Source organism: Pristis pectinata, chromosome 10 (genome assembly GCF_009764475.1).
Source record: "Pristis pectinata isolate sPriPec2 chromosome 10, sPriPec2.1.pri, whole genome shotgun sequence".
In the NCBI taxonomy this organism is placed as follows: Eukaryota; Metazoa; Chordata; class Chondrichthyes; order Rhinopristiformes; family Pristidae; genus Pristis; species Pristis pectinata.
Window position 1 is genome coordinate 10306214 of NC_067414.1, and position 16651 is coordinate 10322864.

At 39.4% G+C, this 16651-nt stretch overlaps 1 protein-coding gene across 1 annotated transcript in view; it reads right to left on the reverse strand.

Moving 5' to 3' along the window:
• The window catches only part of disc1 (DISC1 scaffold protein), an 89971-nt gene that overhangs the window by 39192 nt on the left and 34128 nt on the right, over positions 1-16651 (reverse strand). Inside the window, exon 9 of the mRNA XM_052024851.1 lies at positions 4158-4346. Within this exon, the coding sequence (XP_051880811.1) occupies positions 4158-4346 (189 nt within the window). The remainder of the gene's footprint in view (positions 1-4157; positions 4347-16651) is intronic.

Consider the following 16651-nt stretch of genomic DNA (forward strand, 5'->3'; position numbering starts at 1 on the left):
TGAGCAAGAGTTGGGCAGGGGTACAAGGCATTTTACTGAAGAGCTTGTTGGACCAGGAAGAACCAGCTAGCCTTTGCAGCAAATCAATTACTTTATGGGTTCAGCCCATCTTAGACCAAATAAGCTTACCAAGCTCTGGGAAATCCAACTAACATAAATTAAAAATCTTGCCATTGCACCAAGAACTTGCTTTGTCAAGACAATGTAGAAGTTGATCTGCAATGGTTAACCCACATTAAAAGAAATCACACAGAGGCATCTTCTACTCCTCAGAGGAAGCAAGTCATCCTCAATCCCGAGAGACTGCTTAAGAAGATGACATTCATTCTTCCTAATAACTAAATTAGAGTTTAATGAATCAGATAGGTAAAGTAAAATATCTGAAAACCAGGCAGTAGGATTACCAACCATAAATTCGACTGCTTGATATTGCACTGAGCCAGATAACACTCAGCCTCACCACCTGCACTTTTCCCAGCAGCTGCACAGGATAAATCAACCTGGAGGCCTGGTTGAGCAAAGCACAGCAGGCCATGAACTTAGACTACGCCACAGAGAGCAAATCCTGAAGCTCCACCACCCTACACCAAACATAGTGTTGGCCCTTTGCAGCTTCCCGCTACTAAACAGCTTTATTAAAAGTACTTAAAGATAAATAATCATATGCATTTAAAAACAGTCAAATAGATTTAGAACCATAGAACAATATGGCACAATACAGGCCTTTCGGCCCACCATGCCGCCTTTCAAACCACACCTAAGACTATCTAACCCCTTCCTCCCACATATCCCTCTAACTTAAATTCCTCCATATGCTTATCTAACAATCTCTTCAACTTGTCCAATATATCAGCCTCCACCACCACCCCACGCAGCGCATTCCATGCACCAAACACACTCTGGGTGAAAAACCTCCCTCTGACATCACCCTTGAACTTCCCACTCAATACCTTAAAGCCATGTCCTCTTGTTTTGAGCATTGGCACCCTGGGAAAGACATGCTGGCTGTCCACTCTATCTACTCCTCTCAATATCTTGTATACCTCTATCATATCTCCCCTCATCCTCCTTCTCTCCAATGGGAACAGCCCTAGCTCCCTTAGTCTCTCCTCATAATCCATACTCTCTAATCCAGGCAGCATCCTGATAAATCTCCTCTGCACCCTTTCCAACACCTCCACATCCTTCCTATAATAAGGCAACCAGAACTGGACACAGTACTCCAAGTGTGGCCTAACCAGAGTTTTGCAAAGCTGCATCATCACTTTGCAGCTCTTAAACGCGATCCACCAACTTATGAAAGCTAACATCCCATAAGCTTTCTTAACTACCATATCCACCTGCGAGGCAACTTTCAGTGATATGTGGATATGAACCCCCAGATTCCTCTGCTCCTCTACACTGCCCAGAATCCTGCCATTTACCTTGTACTCCACCTTGGAGTTTGTCCTTCCAAAGTGTACTACCTCACACTTCTCTGGATTGAACTCCATCTGCCACTTGTCAGCCCAGCTCTGCATCCTATCAATGTCCCTCTGCAAGCTTCGACAGCCCTCCACACTATCCACAACACCACCAATCTTTGTGCCATCTGCAAACTTGCTAACCCAGCCTTCCACCCCCTCATCTAAGTCATTAATAAATATCACAAAAAGTAGAGGTCCCAGAACCGATCCCTGTGGGACACCACTAGTCACAGCCCTCCAATCCAAATGCACTCCCTCCACCACAACCCTCTGCTTTCTACAGGCTAGCCAATTTTGAATCCACACGGCCAAGCTTCCCCGGATCCCTTGGCCTCTGACCTTCTGAAGAAGCCTACCATGCGGAACCTTGTTAAACGCCTTACTAAAATCCATGTAGACCACATCCACTGCACTGCCCTCATCAATCATCCTGGTCACCTCCTCAAAGAACCCTATCAGGCTTGTGAGGCAAGATCTTCCCTTCACAAAGCCATGCTGGCTGTCCTAATCAGTCCATGTTTCTCCAAATGCTCATAGATCCTATCTCTTAGAATCCTTTCCAACAGCTTACCCACCACAGACGTACGGCTCACAGGTCTGTAATTCCCTGGACTATCCCTACTACCTTTTTTGAATAAGGGGACGACAACATTCGCCACCCTCCAATCCTCCGGCACCATCCCCGATGACAACGATTAAAATGACTTAAATGATTAAAAAACAAAAATCTGTAAGGATCAACTTTACTTAAAGACATCTTCAATACTAAAAATTAAGTAAAGGCAAAGTAAAATAAACAAACCATTTAACTGTATTTAACTTTCTAATCAAGGTACAAAGCTGAGAAACCAGAACATGACTCAAGTGACGAATCCGATGCACCATCATCTGATCTCTGACTTCTACATTTCAATGCATTCTTGCCTAAGAGAGGGACCAACTGACCCACAAGGAGGACGTCAGCAATTCCATATGGAACAACTGGCCAGAGGCAAGTACTTCCTAGTCCTTTATTTACTTCACACATGTTAACCATTATAGCTGATTACAGAACTAAGAATCTCTCCCATGCATGCTTTTCTGAAATACATTTCTCTTGATTAAGTGATGAATAATACTGACAAAATACACTTACAGCTTGTTTCTAGAAGTGACAACTGTTTGGAATGCATAATGCAGCAATGGCGCCCCCTTATGATCAATGCTAACTATAGATTTAAAAGTTAGATTTTATGATATGGAAGTTGCCTGTAATATCAAAACTGGTGATGAGCAAGAATGTTCTCACACTCAAGTTTGCTGAAATCTACTATTCGTATAATAGATCAGTTGGAATAATATTATTCCAAAAGCCAATGACATCAAATGCAGTAAAACACTCTTTCTGTTCAAATTTAACATCACATGAATGTGCTTTAAATCTACAAATTTATTGCAAAATTTGAGTCATAAAATCATGCTTAAGCTATTTCAGTTATTTCCACTTTACACCTCATGCTGTCAAATGATCATCAAGATATCTTTTAAATATAATGAGAATTTCTACCTCCATCATCTTTTCGTGCAGTAAATTCCAGATCCTCGGTGGACTTTAAATGGAATGCTTTTTTCCTCAACTTCCCTTTAATTATTCTACCAGTTAACTTAAATTTACATCATCTAGTTATTGACCTATCTATACCAAGGGATATAGATAGCTCCACTCTGTTCATTGGTTCTTGGATTCTTATAATTTTATAAACCTCAAATAAATCTCCTTTGTTCCAAAGAAAACATATCCAACAGAATTGGTCAGTCCTGATAATAATAATTCTCTAGCCCCAACATGCTCATAAATCTCCTTTGTGTTCTCTTTAGTCATATCACATCCTTCCTATAGTGCGGTGACCAGAACTATACATTGTACCATCATAACCCCTCTTGTTCTAAGCCTCAGACAATGAAAACACATATTCCAAATGCCTTCTTATCCATCTTACCTACTGCTATTTTCAAGGACTTATGGATCTTAACTCCAAGATCCCTCTGTTCTTCTACACTTCTTAGGATCCTGCCATTTTTATGCACTTGTCTTGTTTTACCCTTCCCAAATGCATTATCTCAAACTTCTCCAAACTGAATTCTAAAACATTGCATTAGGTTGGTGGGGAGAGAGGGGTACAAGGAGGGACAATGTCAGAAGGGCAAAGTGATACAAATAATGGTAGGACAGATACTAATTCATTTTAACATGTCAACACATATGCACACCTGTTACGTTAGAATCATCTATTCAAATCAAGGCAGAATGAAATAACTGCCTTTTGAGTTGTAGGAAAAAATGCCTACAACTAGGAGAACAGCAGTCCATTTGATCTGTGTCTCATGTGGCCAGTTCCAGAGAAGGTTAGAGGTCAAGAAATACATTGTATGTAACATTTCATAGATCTAAAGAATGAAAACTCTCCTTTATTTAATTCAACAAAGTCTTCTGCTCCGAAGTGCATATTTGGCCCATTAATCTGTGGCCTCTTGTTACTTTGATGAAAAATGTTACAAAAGTTACCATTTCTAGAATCAGCTACATTTATTAATGGTTCATCTCGAGAAGAAATATGCAACAAAATTATACATCTATTTATTTAGATGATACAATTATAAAAAATTTAAAAATAACTGGAACATTGCTACCAAAAAGCAATTGGAACTTACCAAACAGCCTTTCTTCCTGCTCCAGTTCAGTTTTCAATCTGCTATAATCATCCTTGATAGCCTCAAGCTGCTGACCATTTCTAATGATTAAACTCTGCAAGTCGTTAATAATTCCTTCAAGTCTACCTTTATCAGAAGTCAAACATTTAATCTCCTCAGCACAATCCTTCGCAGTTGAGAATTCATAGCCTACAAAATAAAAACACTCAGAATTCAATGTACCCAATTGATAACAATATATTGGTATATTTTATCCCAAATGCAAATTTGTGCAATGATTGAGAGCAGAGGAGGTTGTCTTGAGGCCAGAAAAACCAGAAATCTGCAATATCCTATAGTTCATGAATGCTCCAATGCTTGAGATACCACCTTTTGGATGTGGTGGCCTCATTTGTTCTCTCAAGTGGATGCAAAATATCCCATAGCACAATTATGATTAAGATTAAAAGCATGAATTTTATATAGTGTTTTTCATAATCACAGACCAAATAACTGGCTTCAGGTCTGTGATTATGAAAAGGACTATATAAAATTTGTTCTTTTCATTTGCTCTTTGTGAAGTCTCTTCCTCCCATTATTTTATAATAACCTGTCTCAGGGATGATTACCTGAGGTGGTATCAACCATGGAGCATACTTCACCCTACTATCGAGGACAACAGTGGTCACTCCAGCCAGAAAGTTTCAAATACAGACAATAATGAAGTGAGACCTTTCTCATGTCCTGCTGCCAAGCAGTTCTTTTTTATTATTCCAAAATGAACTTTATTCATCATAAAAAAACAAACTATAAACAAGAAAACAGTGTAAACCTTTACATTCATGTACGGATCAATCATTAGTGTTACCTTTTCATATATAAAAAAAAACCACAGCACCGATGCCACTCGTGTGGCTCCCTGGGGTGCTACCCCAATCCCACATTTACAATATTTAAGGGGCTTCCTCACCTGACCCTGCCCCTCCCTCTCCAGTGGCAGAAGAACCCTAAACTGTAGTCCTTCCCCACCGAGCCCTTGTGTTGGCTGCACCCAGCTTCAGTGCGTCCCTCAGCACGTACTCCTGCAGCCTGGAATGTGCCAGTCGGCAGCATTCCCTCACGGACATCTGGCAGTGCTGGGAAACCAACAAGTTTCGAGCAGACCAAAGGGCATCTTTCACTGAGTTGATGATATTCCAGCAGCAGTTGATGTCCATCTCTGTGTGTGTCCCTGGGAACAGCTCGTAGATCAGAGAATCCTCTGTTACACAGCTGCTGGGGATGAAACGTGACAAGGACCCAAAACTTGTCAAAGTCAAAACATATTGAACCAAGATATTTCCCAAGATTTGAAGGACAATTGGGAAGACAATCCTTACAGTGCAAGGTCTTGTACATCCACAGGGATCAACTTTGCAGTGGAAACCTCAAAGGTAGGGGACCAAGTCTTCTGAAGGAAATACCCTCAAACAGGGCATAAACAAATGTAGTTATCCACTTTTAACCACTCATGAATGAAGTTATGCAAATTCACTTGGCTCTACCTGATATTAATGGAGGGCTTCTCATCATTTAACTGAACCCTTTTGGTGACACAGGATTTTCCAGTGAAACCCAACAAAAATATCTAAGAAAAACAGACGAATTGTGTAAATGAAAGAAATTTTAATTATTCCACTGTTGACTTTGTACACCAATCCCTGCTGCATCCACCAGTACTAGAAGGTCTGGTGTACTTGCTTTTCCTTTGGGTGTGGACAAAGCTAGAAAGAGGAACCCGTTAGGCAAAGTGATCGATCTCAGTGGCAGTATCCAACTTGGCCAAGCCTACAAATCTCTGCATATTCCAAGGGAAGTAGTTGGTTCCATATCACCTAATTATGTGAATGAAGAGTAAAGTAGATGGACTGCTCAGAGGCATTGGCATTTCTCAAAAATAACCAAGACCCAGCATTACTTAGCAATGCTAATCTGAGTTGATTCATGCCTGAACCATCTCCCAAGTAACTCCAATGTTCCCTTAAGCATGATCTTACAGTGACATGTATGCCAGGACCTCACAAATGAGTAAGCAGATTCAATTTAACTCTTTCTCTTATACCAGCAGAAAGCTATACGACTGTGTCAAACAATTGGCTGTGCCTGACACTAATGGAGAGCTTCTCATTCTACCTCTTGTCAAGTTCGTCTAATGTAATTTGGAATATTTTTTAGTAATGTATCCCATAATGGTGAAAATAAACAAAGCTTTTTGTTGCAAAGTTTCACTTTTAGGGCAAAATACATTATCTGATATTTTAAAATATTAAGACAAAAGTAACAAGTTAACTGTGAAGAAAGCAAACAATCTTTAATCTCAATGGGTACCACAATAAAATAATCAGATATTTATAATAAATACAAGATAGGTTGACATTTTTATTAATTCATTCATTTTTCATGGTGCCCATCACTGGCAAAGGCCAGCATTTATTCTTCATCCTTACTGCCCTTGATGAGGGCAGTAGGGATATGAAATATATTTCCACCCTAAATTACTGTAAACTACTGTGACTGTGAATATATTTTCACCCTAAAATAGAGAATACAATTTAACCATGAACTAGGTGACAGAGAGTTTGGTAATACAAATGTATTTTATATTGTGTTAAAATATGTGGCAGTTTACAAGATTTCATGGAAAAGAACATCCTCTTGATAATTTACCATGATATGGAGAACACCAAGAATTAATGAAGAGAAAATAAAACAGTCACAGACAAACCTTCTCAACTATCTTGAGATTTTTCAACATTCCCTTGTGAGAGTCACTCATTAGGGAAATGCCATTGGCAAAAGCAAGGCTGGCACAATATTTACTGCTGCTATCCTAATGAAAACACAACCATCTCTAATTAAAGAACATAACAAAATGTCTGTAGCAAAGTGAAATAAAAATCAGAGAAAGCAGGTTACCCCGCTTTACTCTTTTAATAGAGATGGGCATAGTCTTTGCTTTATCACTTTCAAAAGAAGTAAATGAGTTAATATCAAAGTCAGCAATGAGATCAAAACAAAAATGCACATCAACACCCATGTGGCCAAGAGCTTATGGCCCACAGAGTCAAAAGGTATTGACTAAATCAATAACTACCTTCCTATTCCTCTTGACCTCCACTAATAAATTATTTAAAATTGCAATATTTTGATTGCAACCAGGCATGCCATTAAAAATTCTTTCTGTTGGGCATTAAGGGGGAGAGTTGCCAAGCTTTTAGATAAAATCTTTATGCATACTCTCAGTAATTTTCAGCCGATAGTAACTGGCCTCCAGTTATCAATATTGTAATTTTATTGGATCATCCAACTTTGGAATAAGATCAATGCAGATGTTCTTGATATTCACTGGCTCTTTAACCACATTTTATCCAAGAGCAATAGAATTGTGCTCAAATTCTGATATCAATTTTCTTAAACCCATCTAAAACCATGGCTTTCGGGCTGTCAGCGATGTTTTTAAACATCAAAAGCTTCCCTGATCTCGGTCGCAATAACATCAGCTAAAAGATTCTCATTATTGCCAAGCAAGAGCTGATCAAACTTTCCTAAGTCATATTTATTAATAACTGTGAACCGAGATTTAAAATGGTCTGCTAAAACATCAATTGCTAGTTGGCAGACCATATTAATTGCCCACCTATTATTTGCCTTGGTAAAGCTCTCCCACTTAAACATCCTCTGAATCACTACATACTCATCCTCATGGTTAGTGAACCCCCTTCTTATCCCTGAATTAAATACCTCCTTTCTCTTATGGCCATGCCATACATGCCCCCTATTAGGCCTCTTCTTACAAGCTGTCATCGCTGGCTGCTTTACTAGCATATTCATGATGATAGATGGCAAGGCCACACATTTCTGCCTACGACTGAAAACTCTCATGGTGCACAGAATGTCTAACTCATTTGAAAGCTGAATAAGGAGAAATTCTGTTGCTACTAGTAGAACCCATACCAGAGCTGCAATCCTTATCATTGTCATTGGAATTGATATTAACATTAATATTGTCTAAAACCTTCTACTGATGCTCACAACATTGTAATAAACATCAAAAACCGTGGAATTCATATCATCATTTGCACTGCTACCTTTCCTAAAATCAGCAATATCTTCCAAAGAAATAGATCTCAGTTTTAGCACCACATATCTCTGATAGAATCGGCCATGCTACACTAGTCGGAAATCTGTTTATTCATATTTGTTTAAAGTTCAGTGGCAATCAAAACAGATGTTTCTCTTGGCAACAGTCTCTATATTTACAAAAGCCTCTCTCTTTCAGCCTCTGCCCGAGTAGATGAAGGTTTTTCTTACCCACGCCTTTACTAGCTTACTTGCAGGAACTGCAGAAATCCTCTTAAGATTATGTCACAAACCAGCAACAAAAGAAACACACTGAGCATGATTCAGTGTTAAAAACTATTTTATTAATCACTACTTATGATAATACGTAAAATAAAAGTTAAAAAAAATGTTAGTATGTTAGAATTCAAGAATGTTAAACCTCGAACGTTAACCCCAAAACTAAACTCTTCGTGTGTGTGTGTGACAAAGTCCAAAACTCCCAGTTCCTGAATGGTTCTTAAAGTTCAGTTCCACAAGCCATAAGGTGAAACATGAGCAAGGGCTTCTTCAACAACCACCGTTGTCTGAAGATAAGATGTAGATGTAGAAAAACATAGAGAGAGTACATACGAAATCCAAATGTTCCAGGATGGAACCCAAACGACACTTCAGTGTTTACTCGGTAGTGACTTCCTCACCCCGAAAAGCATCCGAACCGTGGTCGTCCACACACAAATACCTGTTTCCTTCTACAGGTCAGCAACAAAGTGAACTCCACCGGATTACTTCCAACTTCCATACATGGATTTCAGTGGCAAACACAGTTATTGTTTCTCATCCATCGATAGAGAAAACAAGCAGGCTGGTGTCTCTCTCCCTTCTCTCTCTCTCTTTCTTCCTCTTCTGACTTCTTCAACAACGTCATTACGTCCTTTATCTTCTATTGACGTAAGCACGCCCCACACACACATACACACACACTCTCTATCTTAAAGGGACTTTCACTGAGTCCATAACACCTCCCACCTAAAAAAAAATTTTTCCAAGAAAATTTTAACCGCGCATAGTTAGTAATTTTAATAATTATCACGCTACACAACTACAGACTATCAGATTAGTACAGATACATGTTTCCCATTTAACATCGGGAAAGACAATCAGCAATCACATTATCTTTACCTTTAATGTGAGTTATCATGAGATCAAACTCTTGCAAAATTAAACTCCAGTTTAACAGCCTTCTGTTCTTGTTTTTGACTCGGCTCAGAAACACCAGTGGGTTATGATCTGTATACACAGTCAATGGTTTCTGAGCGGTGCAAACATATACACTGAAATGTTGCAAGGCTAAAACAAGCGACAGTAATTCTTTCTCTATGGTGGAATAATTCTTTTGATGCTCATTAAATTTCTTTGAAAAGTAAGCTACAGGATGGTCAATATCATCAAGGTCACCCTTCTGCAACAACACAGCTCCTGCAGCTTCATCACTGGCATCTACTGCTAATGAAAATGGCTTTTCAAAGTCAGGTGTTCTGAGCACAGGATGGTAGCATAAAATGGCTTTCAGCTTCTCAAATGCTTCTTGACAAGAATCTGTCCAAACAAACTTTACTCCCTTCTTCTGAAGATTAGTTAGGGGAAGAGCAATATCAGCAAAATTTTTACAAAATTTTCGATAATATCCAACCATTCCCAAAAATCTTCTAACAGTCCTCGTACCTGTGGGAATAGGGAACTCAGATATTGCTTGAACTTTTGCCTGAACAGGAGCTTGCTTGCCTTGACCTACAACATAACCAAGATACGTCACAGTGGCATGGCCAAATTCACTTTTAGCCAAGTTAACTGTAAGGTTAGCCTTGGAAAGTCTTTCAAACAACCTTTCTAACGCAGAGATGTGATCCTCCCATGTATCATTCCCAGTCACTAAGTCGTCAATGTAGGCATCTGTATGTTTTAACCCATGAATCACTGAATTAATCATTCTTTGAAATGTTGCCGGAGCATTTTTCATTCCAAATGGCAAAACATTGTATTCATACAATCCAGAAGGGGTTACAAAGGCTGAAATCTCCCTTCCTCTATCTGTTAATGGAACACACCAGTACCCTTTTAATAGGTCAATCTTTGTAAGAAATTTTGCCTTTCCCACTCTGTCTATGCAATCATCCACTCTAGGAATAGGGTAAGCATCTGACTTTGTTACAGCATTCACTTTCCTGTAATCTGTGCAAAATCTAACAGTTCCATCAGGTTTAGGTACAATAACACAGGGCGAACTCCAATTTGAAGTAGAATGTCTAATAATATCATTTTCCAACATGTATTTTATTTCCTGATCAACAAGTTTACTTTTTTCCACATTCATTCGATATGGGTGTTGTTTGATTGGTTTTGCATCCCCAACATCAACATCATGGGTAATTATCGATGTTCTGTTTGGAACATCTGGGAACAGATTTTTAAATTTTAAAATTAATTCTCTCATCTGTTGTTTTTGTGAAACTTGTAAATGGTCCAACTTCGTTTCAAGGTTCTCCATGATATTTTGGTTTTTTAGTTTCGATGGAACAATATTTGGTCTAAATTGGCCTTCCTCAACATCAACATCAGGCATTCTAGAAACAACCTTTACACCATCCACCAAGGCCACAACTGAATCCCTCTCATAATAAGGTTTTAGCATGTTTACGTGACAGAGTTGTGTTTTCTTGCGTCTATCTGGTGTTTTGATTATATATGTTAGATCAGTCACTCGAGATTCAATAACATAGGGTCCAGAAAAACGAGCTTGTAAGGGATTATTTTGGCTAGGGAAAAATACCAACACCTTTTGCCCCACTGCGAATGTCCTAGGCCGAGCACGTCTATCAAAATATGTCTTCATTCTTATCTGGCTTGTTTTCAAATTCTCTCTCGCTAGCTGGCAGACTCTCTCCAACCGAGTTTTAAATTTTTGGACATAGTCCAACAGACTCAAGTGAACTTCCTCATTAATCCATTGCTCTCTTAACAACTCCAAAGGTCCTCTCACCCTATGTCCAAATACAAGCTCAAACGGACTAAATCCTATTGACTCCTGGATCGATTCTCTAACGGCAAACAAAAGTAAATGGATACCTTCGTCCCAATCCTTGGTGTTTTCAAAGCAATAAGTCTTCAGCATATTTTTGAGAGTAGAATGAAATCTCTCCAGAGCTCCTTGAGATTCTGGGTGATATGCAGATGATACAATCTGCTTTGCTCCCAGCTCATAGACTATTTGTTGAAAAATTTTTGACATAAAATTACTACCTTGATCAGATTGGATTTCTTTTGGCAAACCAAACAAGGTAAAAAATTTTACAAGAGCCTTTGACACCGTCTTGGCCTTAATATTTCTAAGGGGTATTGCCTCTGGAAATCTAGAAGTGGCACACATGATGGTTAACAAATACTGATTTCCAGTCTTAGACTTTGGTAAGGGGCCAACACAGTCCACAATCACCTTCGAAAAGGGTTCACCAAAAGCAGGAATTGGTTTCAAAGGAGCCACAGGGGGTTTTTGATTTGGTTTACCTACCATCTGACATGTGTGGCAGGTTCGACAAAACATCACCACATCTTTTCTCAAACCAGGCCAATAGAATTGTTTCAAGATCTTCCCTACAGTTTTATTCACACCAAAATGACCACCCAAAGGCATACTATGGGCCAGGTTTAAAATCTCATCCCTATAAACTTTTGGAACAACAACCTGATGAATAACTTCCCATTCCTCAGTAACAGGAACATGAGGAGGTCTCCATTTCCTCATTAACACTCCATTTTTGACATAGTATCCAGTTGGCACTTTTTCAATCTCCTCACATGAGAGAGCTTTTTCTTTCAATTCTGTCAACTCAGGGTCCTTTGTCTGTTCCACCATAAAATCCTTCCTTGACAAAGACAAATCTTTAAATTCAGGCTCACTATAAGGACGTTGATCCTCCAGTGAAGACAGAAAAGTCTCAGATAAGGCATCAAAATTTTCTTCCTGTTTAGGACTGTCACAAGGAACCACATCAGACTGCACCGGACTGTCTGTCTTGGCTAATTCTCTAGCTCTAGCTCGAGTCACCGCACATGATGGGTAAACATCTGAATCATTCTCAGACTCATCAATCCTTGGTTTGGTTGTTAACCGTACCACAGGATCACTTTCTCCATTTGCAAGGTCATTTCCCAATAACAAAGAAACTCCTTCCACTGGCAAACTAGGTCTTATCCCTATCTCGACTGGTCCTTCTACGAACTTTGACTTTAAAATCACCCTGTGAAAAGGGACAGACATGGTCTCACCTGTAACGCCTCGTATTAGATTTACCTCACCAGTGTCACTTTCTTCACCAAAATTTAAAACACTGTCCAGCAAGAGAGATTGACTAGCCCCAGTATCTCTAAGAATTTTCACTGGCACCTGGGGTGACTCATCATTCAGTGAAACAAAACCCTCTGATACATACGAACGGAATTCTTTTCTCACCTCCTCCAACTTTTCCGCTTTTCCCTCTTGCAAGGACTGATCTTTAACAGCATCTCCTAAACCTTTTTGATTTTTAATTGCCTGAAAGCAAGCATTGGGCCCAGCTTCCTTCTTTTTCTTCAAAAGGGCACAATTAGATATCACGTGGCCAGGTTTCCTACAGTAATAACAAGTACGCTCAACAGGTTTCTCCAGCCCTGGCTTCTTTTCATCTTTTCCTTTTTGATTACCTCCTAATTTAATCTCTGGTTTACCTGGATTGTCTTTGTAACTCTTTTGAAAGGTTTTAGGTTGTCCCCATTTGGATTTATGGGTTAAAGCATAATCATCTGCCAACCTAGCAGTTTCTTGTAAAGTTTCCACTGCCTTTTCATTTAAATATGTTGTTAATTCAGCTGGAACACATCTTTTAAAGTCTTCCACCAGTATCAATTCTGTCAATTTATCGTAATCCCCATCTACATTTTTAGCCAGGCACCATCGTTCAAAACATATTCTCTTTCCATTGGCAAATTCCATATAAGTCTGATCTGCAGATTTCCTCAAGTCTCTGAATTTTTGTCTATAAGCCTCAGGGACCAATTCATAGGCCTTCAATATAGCTTGTTTTACCTTGGTATAATCAGCTGCATCCTCAACAGACAAAGCAGAATAAGCTTTTTGAGCTTTACCTTTAATCACACTCTGTACCATAAGAGCCCATCCTTTCCTTGGCCAGTTTGAACTCACAGCAACCTTTTCAAAATGTTGGAAATACTGATCAACCTGATCTTCTTCAAACGGAGGGACTAATCGAACCTCCCTGCTGGCTGAAAAATCATCATCAGAATCAGATTCCGAACTCCTACGCTTCATTTGTAACTCATGCTGCCTCTTTTTCTCCTCGTTATCCAGCTCCATCTGCTTCATTGCTAGATCAGCCTCTATCTTCATCTGAGTTAGCTTTTGTTCGGCCTCTATCTTTAACTGGGTTTGCTCTCGTTCAGCCTCTAATCTCTTTTGTTCGGCATCTAATTTCTTTTGTTCTCGTTCGGCCTCTAATCTCTTTTGCTCTCGTTCAGCCTCTATCTTTAACTGGGTTTGTTCTCGTTCAGCTTCTATCTTTGCCAGCTGCACCTGTGCCTCAGAAATTGCTATTTCACTGCCAGGAAACTGTTTTAACACTTCCTTCTCAAACACCTTCTTTTCCACATAATGGCCAGCTATCAATCTCTGAATATCTGCCTTTCTCATAGACTGCTTTACTTCTGTAAGGTTTAGCCTGGTAGCAATCTTTATCAAATCATCCTTTTTCGCCACCTCCAATCCCTTTTGGGTTGGTGACTCCAAAAATGCCTTAATATCCATTGCTGCTGGTTTCCACACACACAAGCCAATTAAAAAGAATTTATCAGACCTCCCTCAAAAATCTTTGGATTGAATCTCGAACAAATCTCGTCAATCTGGGGTACAATCCCAGACGACACTCGTTAACCTTGGGAACTATCCCGGACGAGCCCCCAATTTTGTCACAAACCAGCAACAAAAGAAACACACTGAGCATGATTCAGTGTTAAAAACTATTTTATTAATCACTACTTATGATAATACGTAAAATAAAAGTTAAAAAAAATGTTAGTATGTTAGAATTCAAGAATGTTAAACCTCGAACGTTAACCCCAAAACTAAACTCTTCGTGTGTGTGTGTGACAAAGTCCAAAACTCCCAGTTCCTGAATGGTTCTTAAAGTTCAGTTCCACAAGCCATAAGGTGAAACATGAGCAAGGGCTTCTTCAACAACCACCGTTGTCTGAAGATAAGATGTAGATGTAGAAAAACATAGAGAGAGTACATACGAAATCCAAATGTTCCAGGATGGAACCCAAACGACACTTCAGTGTTTACTCGGTAGTGACTTCCTCACCCCGAAAAGCATCCGAACCGTGGTCGTCCACACACAAATACCTGTTTCCTTCTACAGGTCAGCAACAAAGTGAACTCCACCGGATTACTTCCAACTTCCATACATGGATTTCAGTGGCAAACACAGTTATTGTTTCTCATCCATCGATAGAGAAAACAAGCAGGCTGGTGTCTCTCTCCCTTCTCTCTCTCTCTTTCTTCCTCTTCTGACTTCTTCAACAACGTCATTACGTCCTTTATCTTCTATTGACGTAAGCACGCCCCACACACACATACGCACACACTCTCTATCTTAAAGGGACTTTCACTGAGTCCATAACAATTACATAACACTGGGTGCTGTGCCATTTCTACTGTCCTTGCCTTATTTTTGAAAAAAACTCCATACACATAATAACACACTATTACACAACATCTGTCAACCTTACTACATCTACCAAACTGCACCCAAATCGACATACCTGCATGTTTTCTCTCATAATTGCTCTGAAAAGCATTCAAGGCAAGAAAAACCTTCACTGCACACAAAATCAAAACTTGGAGAATTAAAAATCTTATTATGAATAAAAAATGCTAAAACTATCCCTAAACTATCCAAAAAGTCCAGAGTTAAAAACCAGAATATTAAAAAATTTGCCCTCAACCAGAGCTATCCTCTTCTTCCCTATCCTCATAACCTATCATCTCAACACCCTCTAAAAGGTGGAAGTACCCTGGGAGCTAAAAATACTTCATTTAAAATTAAGTAATCCTCAGTAGTTTGAGCTCCCAAGGTTATAACCAGCCTCGCTAAGCTTAAGGCGGCCAGTCCACATTGAGTGCATTTTTTGCTAGAGACCTCTGAGGGAGTAATATTTCTTCCATTACAAGTCCCCCCAAACATGAATGCTCCATGAGGGACACCACTCACAAACGTTTTCTTACCATTCACTTGTACAACACACATTTCCAGCCAGTTCTTGCAGGTCAACTTAACTGACAAGAGGAACCATGTAGGGGGTGGGACTGTATGATAATGAAGTGTAGTTCACTGTGACTAACTAGTGGTAATCAGTGTCTAACACCTACCCATACAGTTGTGAGAACATGAGGTTTTGTTATTCAAATGAATAATGTAAAATCTTGTGTGCCCTTACGTGTAATTCATTATTTTTGGTCAGTAGACCAACACTTGGGAGACAAGGCCAAAAATCAGCAAGCTGATTTACTTATAGATAATAAATGATTCAAAGCACTAAATCCTGAAATTTAACTGTCATAAACTTTCCATAACACTTAAAATAACAATTTGATTCATACTATTACTTTCAGCCTACTACAGAAGAATTTTTTCAGCTATTTACCTCTTCTTCCAGTAGAAGGATTTGTTCCTTGATACTTAGCAAAGGCCTCTATGCTTTCTTTTCTTATTAGCTCTATTAAAAGTAGTTCAACCCCTGTTATACTCCTTGTCAAGTGGATGGCATTAAGGATGTCGGCTAAACCCCCAACAGCCTCCTAGGTGTAGATTTCCTAGGAACTACTAACATTATACCTGTTACTTCAATAATCATCTACTTTCCTGATGAGAATGACTTACTGTCTCTAGTCAAAGTGTTATTTAGAACCATAGAACAATACAGCACAATACAGGCCCTTCGGCCCACCATGTTGTGCCGCCCTTCAAACCACACCTAAGACTATCTAACCCCTTCCTCCCACATATCCCTCTAAATTAATTTCCTCCATATGCTTATCTAACAATCTCTTCAACTTGTCCAATGTATCAGCCTCCACCACCACCCCACGCAGCGCATTCCATGCACCAAACACACTCTGGGTGAAAAACCTCCCTCTGACATCACCCTTGAACTTCCCACTCAATACCTTAAAGCCATGTCCTCTTGTTTTGAGCATTGGCACCCTGGGAAGGAAGCGCTGGCTGTCCACTCTGTCTATTCCTCTCAATATCTTGTATACCTCTATCATGTCTCCCCTCATCCTCCTTCTCTCCAATGGGAACAGC